This window comes from Antedon mediterranea, chromosome 1 (assembly GCF_964355755.1).
Source record: "Antedon mediterranea chromosome 1, ecAntMedi1.1, whole genome shotgun sequence".
Classification (NCBI taxonomy): Eukaryota; Metazoa; Echinodermata; class Crinoidea; order Comatulida; family Antedonidae; genus Antedon; species Antedon mediterranea.
Genome location: NC_092670.1, coordinates 4,186,244 through 4,198,894, shown reverse-complemented (window position 1 = coordinate 4,198,894; position 12,651 = coordinate 4,186,244). Strand labels below are relative to the sequence as shown.

The 12,651-nt window shown below is 36.3% G+C and overlaps 1 protein-coding gene across 1 annotated transcript; it reads left to right on the top strand.

Moving 5' to 3' along the window:
• Positions 1-913: 913 nt before the first annotated feature.
• Positions 914-11,812, top strand: LOC140051382 (phenolphthiocerol/phthiocerol polyketide synthase subunit C-like). The gene is made up of 4 exons (XM_072096583.1): positions 914-1,214; positions 3,622-5,069; positions 5,673-5,769; positions 6,028-11,812. Exons 1-4 carry the CDS (start codon positions 914-916, stop codon positions 11,487-11,489), a joined length of 7,308 nt encoding a protein of 2,435 aa, XP_071952684.1. The 3' UTR covers positions 11,490-11,812.
• The last annotated feature ends 839 nt before the right edge of the window (positions 11,813-12,651 follow it).

Here is a 12,651-nt window from a genome sequence, read left to right as displayed (position 1 = left end):
TCAGTCTCGATGCCATTAATTATAGTAAAAGGAAAAAACCACAAATGTAACATTAAAATTAATTTGACAAAGAAATTGAGCAAATGAACAGTATTGATAGTTAAGAAAGAAAAATATATGAAAAAGTACATAAAAAAATCCAAATTAGCTTGTGCAAAGAAATGCCAGTAAAATCAATTTAAAACAGAAGAAAAAAAATGCTAGTCATTTTTTATTATTTTAATTAGTTCGCGTTCGTTCGGGTGTGGTACTGGTATTTGTTAATGATTGTGAGTGATTGGTTTCTTTCTTTTTTATTTCCCAAATTCCCTAAGTGTTTTAATATTCAATACAGTGATCATACAACAATAGTACCTTTAACACCATGAGTAAGCTTAGACATTTTATTGATTTTCTTTTCGAATTTTATTTGTGACGTATTCAGTGTCTTGTATTCTCTAGTTGGTCACGTCATGGTTTTCTATGACATCATCTCAAACTTTAAGCTTGCAAACTGAATAAAAGTAGCTTATCGTTAAGTTTGTATGGTATTTACTAGAATTATCCCAGAAGGACAATGTCGCAGACATGGTAAGTTTGTAACTGAAACACTAGGTAAAGGCTTTATATTTTTAGCCAGTTTTTATTGCATATTTTAAATAATTATTGGAACCAGTATAAAGTAATGTTTATAGTATTGATTTTGATGTTCTTATAATTATGTTGCTTTTAATTTTTTGTATCCCTGTAGTATTCATGTTTGTTTTTAATAATATAAATATTGTATATGAATTATTGAATAGAATAAGCAAAGTACAAAAATACATTCTGCTGCTTTTTATTTTATATTTACTGTTCTAACCAATAATGATACGTATTTGTAAAAACTACATTTGATTATTTTGTATTTTTATAATAATACTAAGCTATAAACATGAGCCAACAAAATATATACCGTTCCGGCGTCAGCGGTGACTCTTTAAGCGATGATGATAAGATTGCTATTGTAGGAATTGGGTGTAGGTACGGCGATGGTGTGGCAGGTCCACGAGAGATGTGGAGTATGTTGAAGGAGATGAGAGACTGTACAACATCTCATCCGGCTGAGCGATTTGACAAATCATCTTTCTTTTATCCTGGTGATAAGAAGAAAGGTAAATTGTACACCAAACGTGGTGGTTACCTGAAGCAAGATCCATTTAAGTTTGACCGACAATTCTTCAAAATGTCGCCAGGTAAGTAATTATTTCGAATATATTTACAGTACTTGTATAAATTGCTGATTAGTATCCACATATCAAATTATTTTCTGTTTTAATGGTTTTGTGTAGACCTATAGTTTGTTATTCATTATACTGTTCTTCGAACCGATTCTATTTCATGTTATGTTTGAATGTACACTTTTTATTTAATGAATAAATTAATAATCTGATAATAAATAGACTAATGTTAAACATTATTAATTCTTTGTTTTTTTTTCTCCAAATTTAAGTGGAAATTTAATTTGTAATTTTTATATAAAAAGTAGAAATAGTATAGATCTTTGTTTATCAATTTATCAATACTGATTTTACCTGTAGTTGTTATGAAATAAAGATGGACGTCCCTAAAAACTAAAGCTAAGGCACTTGTGTTTCGAGAAAACTGGCTTTTGAAATTCGATGTCAGATTTCTGCTTTGCTTATTGTTTAATGGCAGTGGCGTAGTTTACATTAACAAAATTTCCAAACTGCAATATTAAAGTTAAGATAGTTATTATGTGTATGTACTAAACACAGACGGTACCAAAGTACCTAGTAATAAAGTGATATCCTGGATTTATATGGCGCCTAATTTCATGAAAACATTACCCCGGCCATTTTTTTTATCAACCACGTATGGAAAGATACTCCCATAATACAGCTAGTAATTAGCGCAAAGATGTGTCTTGATCTAACCGGGTACCCATTTATACACCTGGGTTAAGAGAGGCAAACATAAGTACATACAAGCAATGCAGCGAGAGTTGGATTCGAACTTCGATCTCACGATCAGTAGTCAAACGTCCAACACACTGCGCAACACGCCCTCACTATTATAGCCTGTAGGGCCTAGCTCTTCTTGAGACCTGTAAATAATGTTGAGACTAAATAAAACCGTAGAGCAACCACTAATTATATCACTGCAATGACGGTGCTAAAATCCCTGAAATATTGAGCAACCATTTGTTACCAACTGAGTCTTACTAAAATCTATCACAAACTTTCTTAAAGTTACATTTAAGTATGGCGTAGCAGAGTTAAGTACATTCTTATGAATTGTATTTAACTTAATTTGAGCTTTGAGCATTTAATAGTCTTAATTTAATAGTCCTAGCTATCTTTCCCCCACCCCCTAAAAATATCTGGTTGCAGCTTATGGCAATATAATCTCATGCTGTATTTATTCTATTATATACTTAGTGTAACCTGAATTGTTCAACCCGGACTACTATAGCTATATCTTTGTTATTCATTTGCTTGATATTTTAATCCAGTGGCTATGACCTTAAATTTGCTTATTTTGAGCTATTCTGCACTTCCATTGTACTCTTTTCCTAAAATGTATCACGCATGGCACAACAATAACAATGACTTAAATTTATATTAGAAAATCACTAAATCTCTAACTAATTAACAAATCCCAAAAGTAACTGACTAAATAGTTATGGAAAAACGATGTTCTCTTCTCGAAAACAGAGACTCCCATTATTATATAACGTGATATTAATACACTTTTGTTCCGGTCTCTGTTTTCTAGATTTCTCGAAAACAGATCCCGGGTCTGTGGCTCTATTTTCGAGGTGCCGGGGGTGTGGTCTCTATTTTTTAGGTGCCAGGGATGTGGTCTCTATTTTCGAGGTCTCTGTAGCTGTATAGGACGACCTTTTTAATGAGACCGCAAAACTAGGCATACTAATAACACAAGTTTCAGTATTCTTAGTGGCCAGGTTGATTTATATTTAGTGTTCGGAAGGGTAATGCTGCTAGATTATGTCATTATTTATTTTATTTCAACCATATTTAATGAGGGTGATCCATCCAGCAATTGCTGATTATTTGGGACACACAACAGATACAATACACAATAACAGTAAAATAAAAAAACACAAAAGCCTATAAATAAAATAAATTGAGAATGAGAATTACCAATCTGAAGAAAATTTGGAATAGGCCTATAGTAAATAACTGATATGTTAAATTAAGCAAAAATAATAAATATATATACTTAGATCTAATATTTTACAATTTAAAGTCTGGAAAAGGATTACATAGTTTGGAGAAAAGTCATAAGTCTAGTTTTAAATGAGGAAAAGGATAATGAATTATTTATTCGTCTCATCCGATACATCGAACCTCAAAGAAAATTTAAAACTTGAAAGCAAATACATTATTTTAGGGCTCTGTTATGAATTTAATTTTCGTATCAAATATCAACTTAAATGACCGTGAATTTACAAAGTAATTTTGTGAACTCGTCCGGTAATGTCCGGTTAAAATGTATTTTAAACCCTTCTCATCAAATTTTTTATACCCATTACCCCCCAAAACTAGAATAAATTCCTCTACCACATTACCTACACGAAGATCTCATTGATAGTCATTAATTTTTATATTTTTTTAGTTGAAGCTGAGCATATGGATCCACAAATACGAATTCTTCTTGAGGTTGTCTGGGAATCGATTGAAGATGCTGGTATTCCTGCTTCGACATTTCGTGGCTCTAACACTGGTGTGTATATGGGAGTAACGGCTAATGAGTATTTTGCTCTTACTGGCTTACCATTGAGCAACATCAGTCAATACACAAATTCAGGAACCAACTCTTGCATGATCTCAAATCGTATTTCGTACGAGTTTGATTTAAGAGGGCCAAGTTTTTCCATCGACACAGCATGTTCGTCATCTCTCTATGCCGTACAACTGGCCTGTGATGCTCTCAGAACCGGTGTCTGCAGCACAGCGATTGCCGGAGGAGTCAATATCATACTTACACCCTCTGTCACTATTGGGTTTTGTCAAGCTGGTATGCTGTCTCCTGATGGTCAATGTAAAAGTTTCGACGAGTCAGCTGATGGTTACAGTCGAAGTGAAGGTGTGGGATCAGTAATCCTTAAACCACTCAAAACAGCAATAGCAGATAGAGATCGAATTTATGCAGTGATACGAGGAGGAAGTCTTACAAATGATGGACGAACTCCAGGTATTGCAAACCCAAGTTTTGATGCCCAGATTGATCTTGTGTATAGAGCTTGCACAGCTGCAAAAGTCGACCCATGTGATATTGCTTATATCGAAGCACATGGAACTGGTACAAAGGTAGGCGACAAAACAGAAGCGAATGCTATTGGTGAAGTCATGAGTAAAAAACGGTCAGATGATATGCCACCTCTGTATATCGGTTCCATAAAATCAAATGTAGGACACGCAGAGGGTGCTGCTGGAATAGCAGGTGTTATCAAGACAGCATTGTCATTATATCATCGAGAAATTCCGGGTGTTGTGCATTTCAATCGCGGTAACCCTAATATTAATTTTGAAGATCTGAATTTAAGAGTCCCTTCAACAAGCATTCCTTGGCCTTCTGGATCAAATCTTCTTGCAGGGTGCAGCTCATTTGGCTTCGGTGGTGCTAACGCACATGTTGTGTTTGAGGCCGCACCGTCAGACCAACAATGCACTAAGCAAACTGATTCATTGGAATCATATAACCTGTTAATGATTTCGGCTAATTCACCCAAAGCTCTTGAACAAAGATATGTTGACTGGAAAAAGTTTCTGTCATTTGATTTTAATGATAGTGCTTTTAAAAATGTGTTATACACTGCAAGTTTAAGGAGCCACAATCATGCAGAGAGAGCAGTTTTTTTAGCTAAGTCTAGAAATGAATTTCGCAGCATACTGCAACAGAAAGTGCAAGGAAGCAGAGTAGATACTGTAATTGAAGGCAAGGTACAAGAAGGTAATTCTGTCATCAGAACTGTTTTTGTTTTCTCTGGAATGGGTACTCAGTGGTGGGGCATGGCAAGAGACTTGATGAATACACAGCCTATCTTCTTTAAAGTCATACAGGTATTATTATTAATAATATTCTTATTCTATAGGGTTCGAATCTATTAGTAAAGGTATATCCAAAGAATGTCAACAACAAGTTTGGGTCTTTAGTTTTTGTTGTCGGCCTACAAAGTATATTTGGTCTGGAAATAGTATCCGTATGGTTAGGGCGGTTTGCATGTTGGTTGGCCGGAGATTTGATACTTTTTGCAAATACAGAAACATTTAAACTATATTTTAAAACACTTTACCTTAAAAATAAGCCGGTTCTAATAATTTAAGTGACCCGCTATAAATACCAGAATTCATCGAGAATGGATTAATATTTTCATATTGCTTCTGTGATGCACCCACTTTCGATCGATCGTAAAGGGAACACAAATAAAAGAAAGCTAAAAAAAGCTATGCCTAACTACGAGAGAACATACGAAGCGAGCTACTTAAATAGTGCATTTTTTTCTCATTATACCATACTTAACATTGAACGTACATTTAAGACCAGCAACGACCTGGTTTAATGCTTTTAAAGTGATATGCATTATTTTTACCAAACGGGAAAAATTTCAGGCAAGTGTGTCTTTAAGCTAAATTTATTACGATACATTTCTGTTTAATTCATAGTTGATAGACGGTTATCTTTGGAAATGTGGAGGAAGATGGTCACTTATTCAGATGTTGTCAGAGGAAACAGACCAAAACAGAATAAACAGCAACACAGGTTAGATTACCTTTATTAATCATTTATTTATTCATTTCAACTTTATTTACAGAGACATAATTATTACCTCTCGTTTGACGTGAAACTGTCCCCTTAAAAAGAGCCGTCTCAAAGAAGGGATTATACTGTACCATTTTGTACCGGATACTACTTGGTATTGCAAGTACACTTCCTAATACGCCTTTGTTAACTTATTTCATTTGTGACTAAATCTATATTTTAGGTGTCTTTCAAACGCAATATTATTTCCTTTGACAGAAATTTCTCAAGTCTGTATTTGTAGCGTTCAGATCGGATTGGTCGAACTGTACAAGCATTATGGAGTAACTCCGAGTGCCATAATCGGTCATAGTGTGGGCGAAGTAGCAGCAGCATACGCAGCCGGACTTATCACCATTGAAACGGCAGTTAAAATAATATATAAACGAGGACGTCTTCTCAGAAAAACAAGTGGTTCAGGAACGATGGTAGCAGTTCTTCATGATGTGGAGGTAGTTAAAAATAAGCTGAAAACGACTACCGATATCACATATCTAGACATAGCCGCTATTAACAGCCCTACACAAATTGTTCTGTCAGGAAAAACCGAGTTAATAAATGATTTTTCAATCCGATTGAAGGAAGATGGTATACAGACAAAAATACTCAAGGTTAACAATGCATTTCATAGTCGTCAACAAGAAGTTCTTAAGAAAGAATTTTTCAAGAAGACGAGTTTTCTTACAAAGAAAAAGTCTTTAGGTAAGCTGTCTAGGCCGTTAATTCCAATGCTGTCGACTGTTACTAATCGTTATCTAACGTTACAAGAGGCTAATACTCCTGATTACTGGTGGGGTAATATTCGCCGACAGGTGAGGTTTAAAGATGCAGTAAATACTATACTTAAAGACAGATATAATAGCTTTGTTGAAATAGGCGCCCATCCTGCATTGTCACCAGCAATTAAGGACATCATAGCTTCTACGCCGAGTGAGCCAACTATCCACTTTGTTACGCATTCCCTTAAAAGACCACGTGATGTAAGCACTACTACCAACGATTCTCTAAATTTTAACATTTCGTTAGCAGAAATGTTTGTAAGTGGTTACCCAGTTGATATGACCCCAAAGTTTCAAGATTTTAACTGTGAAGTAGAATCTCTACCTTTGTACCCATGGCAACGAATCGAGTGTTCAGCAGCAACTCCATCAAGGAACGAAGTGATGCGGTATCCAAATGCTTTTCATCCTCTTTTAGGAAAACCAGATACCTCGGCAAACTTTTCCAAAAACGGGGTTCAGGTTTGGAAAGCAAGTATTGGATCAAATGAGGAACCATGGATTGCCGATCACGTTGTTCAGGGTAGTGTAGTTTTTCCTGCTGCTGGATTTATAGAGACAGCATTTGCGGCACATCATAGCCTGTTTTCTGAATCTTATCACGTAATTATAAAAGACGTCCGCTTTGACCGTTTTATGTTTGTTTCTGATAAGAACACGGATATAGAAACAACAACCGAAATGACTGCTCGTGATACAGCAGCTTTCCGATTTTGTTCACTCAGCAACAAAACAGAAAATAACTGGACCAAGCATACGGAAATGACGTTAATTAATAACGGCTACCAAAACGACCCAAGACAGGATTTACACCTACTAACTGAGCAGTCCCTCCATGTAACTGACATTAAAGAGAGATGCCTATTTGAACTCGACAAATCTGCATTTTATGTCTTCAAACATCAAGTAGGATTCAATCTTGGTAAAAGTTTTATGTGCGTTGAAAAGGTAAATCACAATAAAACGGCTGCCGAAGCACTTATATATCTCCGAGCTCCTGAAACTGTAGCTGCACAGTCCAGCAGGTTCTACGTCCATCCCGCATTCCTCGATGGTATATTGCAAGGCATGGCAGGACTTGAACGACTGCGAGGTAAGATTCTAAATCCCACCATGAAGCCGCAAGGTCGTGTACCAAGATCAATTGAAAGGCTTTGCTTTAAAAAATGTACGTTTCCAGAAAATGTTTATCTTCATTTCAAAATAAGTGACGATGGAGATGATATGTATTCAGACGTGACTGTTGCGAATGCAGACACATTTGAAGTCATTGGTAAATGTTCCAAAATTCGATTTGGATCTGTTAATGGTCGTGAATCTAACACAATGAAGCTGTGGACGAAGAAATGGGTACCTATAGATGTGGAAAAGCAATCATTCGATACAGATGGCTTTGTATTGATAGCAGGGAATGACTCGGAATTGTCTTTACAGATTCAGAACACATTGAATTCAGTGGGATTTCAATCGCAAGTTTACACCGGAGGAGATGTAGAGACAGATCAGTTACGTAATGAACAGCCGTTGAATTGTATAATCACAATTAAACCCGGAAACTGCGAGAGCCTACGTCCAATTTCCAGAGATACTTTTTTGGAGCAGCAATCCGACATTGCAGAGATGTGCATCAGTTACTTCAAAGTTATATCTAACCTGAAAAACGTGAATACAAAGGTGTGGCTCATTACAAGAGATGGGTTTAGTGTCACACAAGATGACATAGTTGATCCATATCAGGCATCTGCTTACGGGTTTGGAATATGTGTAATTCAAGAACATTTGGATTTTGACCTGTCGATCTTAGACATTTCATCGGATGTCACCAATACAACCGCGTCAGATTGGTTGATGAAGTACATCTGGGGAAGTGATAACTATGAGCAAATTATTGCATTACGAGCCAAAGCAACTAATTTCAACGCATATGCGTTTCGTCTATGTATTTCTGATAGTTATACTTTTTCTCACACAAAGTCTACAGATGTGTGGAAGTTTAACGTGCCTGAAAGCCTTCAATCAGGAAGATTGTCATTGACAAAATACAGTGAAAAGAAAGGAGAAGATACCACATGTTCCGAATTGACAACTGTACATGTTGAATCATTCCGACTACTTCAATCTGAAACTCGTAGTTCGACTAAAGACGTACAAACCGCTGTGCTGTTTTGTGGACATTTAAAACAATCATCTGTAGTCATCGGTGTCTGTCCTTCAAGTGAAATGACACCCACGTTGCAATGCAGTGCTAATGAACTAGTTGAGCTTGACACCAACCTTCCGCCTGCACAAGTAATTAATATTGTCTCATCCTATTTTATTCCATATATCACGATTTGTGAAATGAAACCAAATGGTACGACGGTTGTTTGCTTGAGTTCTTTCGACGACAAGAAATGCTTAGCCGTTGCACACATGGCAGTAGAGCTAGGTCATAGTACTGTGGTTATCACTAAACACTTTCCTCAAGGATATGCAGATAATAATACTAATACTAATAATACTAATTTGCTAAGATTTGTTGAAGATGAAGATGCAATGACTGTTTTGAATACACATAGTGTTGGCTGTGTAATTGGACGTAAATCGTACATAAGTGAACTATTACAGCGCGATGGAGGAATTAAAGAGAGATTGACACCATTTGCTACAATTGAAATGCTAAAATCGAAAGAAGATGATTCATCTACAGGAAACCTCGGTCTTCCAGTAAATGTAAGAGTTGTACTTACCAGCTACGAATTACCAATGCTTGGTGGATTTCACCAAGTGGGGTCTCACTTAAAAAAGTTAATGAATATCTGTGAGAAGCCATCAGCCATGCACCTTTTACAACAAGTCAGTTCACGAATTATCCCGTTGAATGAATGGAAAAGCCATGCTAATTTTTCTTTTGATGAAGTTATCTTTTCTGTTGATATTAATGAATCCGTTCCTGTAAATTATGATTTTTCTGGGAATGAGACTAAATTTAGTATGAACAATTCGTATATTGTTACTGGAGGCACGACAGGATTTGGCATTTGTCTTGTAGAATGGTTGGTGGATAATGGAGCTGGAAATGTTGTCATCTTAAGTAGGTCTTCACCAGATTCCGAAACTGAGAAAAAGTTGGCAAGTTTAAGAAGTCATGGATCGACAATAACACACATCAAAACAGACATCACACAAAGAGCAGACGTTGAACATGCATTTGAATCTATTTTGAAAGATTCGTCGAAGCCGCTAACAGGAATATTTCATTGTGCTGCGCAGTATGACGATAGACTGATTGCAAATATGACACCAGAGAGTTGGAAGAACGTAATGGCTGTAAAATCATGGGGTGCTCTTCTTCTGCATCAGATATCAATTACAAGTAGTGTCCAACTGAAATACTTTGTAATGGTATCTTCTGTGGTTCAAATGGCAGGAAACATTGGTCAGGCAAGTTATTGTGCAGCCAATACATATCTTTCTTCTCTTGGCCATTATCGTAGAAGTCAAGGTTTACCTGCAACCGTCATTTGTCCAGGAGTGATTGGAGACACTGGTTTTGCAGCACGAGAAGGTCTGATCGAATATTGGGAAAGAAAGGGAATGGAAAGTTTGACGGCCAAGGATGTAATGCATGGACTTGACGTAATGCTTAGCAGTTGTGTATCTGAAATCGGTATAAGTGGGAATATTCAAGTTAATGATTTCATCACAGAGTACAGAGGTATTATGAAAGAACACAGCAATGAAGAAGTAGGATCAATTACAATGGGATTCTCTTCTGAAAGATCAATGAGTTCACTGTGGTGTGATCTACATAATACAAATCCAGAAGAAACTAAGCTGTTCATCCTTCAGAAGCTCTGTTCTTTCATCTCCAATCGCATTGGCCTAACAGGTGATATTTCACCGAATTCTTCAGCATCTTCCCTTGGAGTAGATTCTTTGATCGCGACGGAGCTGAGCGGAGATATTCAGAGAATGTTTTTCATTCCATTTCCTTCGATGGAATTGATAGATGAAAACATGACGATTCAAGACTTGACAATATCCGTCTATAAAAAGATATTAGCCAAAAATAGACCTGAAGGCAAAGAAAACAATGAACAAGAACAAGAAGAGGATACCTCCTGGAAGTTGTGGTATCTAATGGATGAAACAGTTACTTCTCCTAAAATCCAGCTGATTTGTTTTCCGCCTAATGGAGGAGGCCCATCTGTATATGCATGGTGGCAAGGACAATTAAGTAAATATAATGTGCAGTTGATCATGGCAAAACTGCCCGGATGGGAAGGACGTCATACTGAGAAACCTCTTCAAAATCTTGAAGACATCGTGCGCAAGTTAAGTGATAACCTAGTGCCACGGCTTTTACCCGGTAGATTCGTATTGTTTGGACATAGTATTGGTGGACTCATTGCCTTTGAGGTTGCCCATCTTCTACAACATAAGGGTTTGCATCCTGCTCACGTGATCGTCAGTTCCTGGTATGCACCCACACTCGACTATCCCAATACAATAGAACTTTCAAAGGGCCCACTTTTATTAAAGCAAATTGAACAGAACATCAAAAATAACATTCCAATAAGCAACGAACAATCACAAAAGCTTTCGTTTGTTGATGATGCTGTTTTGCACAACACTGAGTTAATGAAACGTCTTATTCCTTGCTTTTATGTTGGCTTTAAAATTTGCCAGCATTACAGAAACACTCACAAGACAAAACTTCAATGTGGTATGACCGTATTTGGTGCCAAGTTAGATCGTTTTATTCCGCTTAGCTCATTGGACGATTGGTCTCAAGAAATTGATCCCAATCATCGTTTTAAAAAGGTCATAGTGCAAGGCGGTCACATGCACATTACGTCAGAGAAAAAGAAGTTTATCCGCGAACTTCAAACAACAATTGCAGATGCATTTGTTTCTTAAGCATTAAGTTACATACTATATCTATTATTATTACTATTACTACTAATAATTAGGTACAATGTATTTTCAATTATTGTTATCCTTATTGTCTATATAGTATATAATTATAATGTAAATTGAACGTTTATTAACGTTAGTCAGTAGGTCATCCGTATGCTCAATATGTAGCCTACAGGCTTTCTTAATACAATCAATAAAACAATCGTAGATTTTAGTATAGTTATAAACTGCATGCTACACTTTGAACCAATTGTTATGCCTTTGTATCAAAATTTGCGATGGAAAACTATTTTTACAGTTACCTAATCAAATTACAAGTAATAAAGCAGTAAAAGTAAACATAAGCCTAGGCTTATGTCTTAACTCAGTATTTGCAGTAGTGGTCGGATTGTATTTTAGGTATGTCGTGAATATTGTGTATCAGTGAAAATAACGACTGCAGTATGTATAGATCTATTTGATTTGATTGGAGACCGAATGGTAGTTTCTTCCCACAATAACATTGATAATGGAAACAGGGTGCATATTATAGCCTATTGAGCCTTATTCTGACCCTTGTAGCACGTGGCATGTTGGGAAATAGCGTTAAAGTTACGTTTACGTGTTCCTGCGAGAATATGAAGTCGCAACAACATTAGAACCCGCCCACACCCCCACCACCACCAAAAAAAAAAAACCCAAATTAAAAATTATTAACCATATAGGACCCGATCGTTATTGGAATGCCATGTGAACTATAGAAGTTGTTGCAATTAAGGTAGGCCTATTAATTGTCCTATTGAACAATAATTGAATAGGCCATTTTGGTTTTAATGAAGTTAAATGGTTTCACTTATAACAAGGCCATATAGTATATGGCTGCAGTCGCGTGCTCAAGTTAGTGTTTACCGACCAACCGACCGACCGACCAACCGACCGACCGACCAACCGCCGACATATAGAGCTGTAGAGTCGTGTTGCACGCGACTAAAAAGACCAAATAAACTGCTAAGTTTAACCAAAACCCGATGTCTGTTTATAATTGACTTCGCTTTAAATTTTAGTTTTTTTCAGGTAAATAATTTTTTTTACCCGATTTTTAGTTCAAGTTAATAACATATTCAGGAGGAAAATAGGCTACTCTTTTTAAAGTGTAAAAATCAGATTTTCACTATAATTATTT

Bases quoted from the DNA above. Each gene is read 5' to 3' on its own strand.
- LOC140051382 (XM_072096583.1), top strand. From the start codon at position 914: ATGAGCCAACAAAATATATACCGTTCCGGCGTCAGCGGTGACTCTTTA. The intron at 5,070-5,672 runs GTATTATTATTA...TTTAATTCATAG, and splicing joins TCTTCTTTAAAGTCATACAG to TTGATAGACGGTTATCTTTG. The intron at 5,770-6,027 runs GTTAGATTACCT...TTCCTTTGACAG, and splicing joins CAGAATAAACAGCAACACAG to AAATTTCTCAAGTCTGTATT.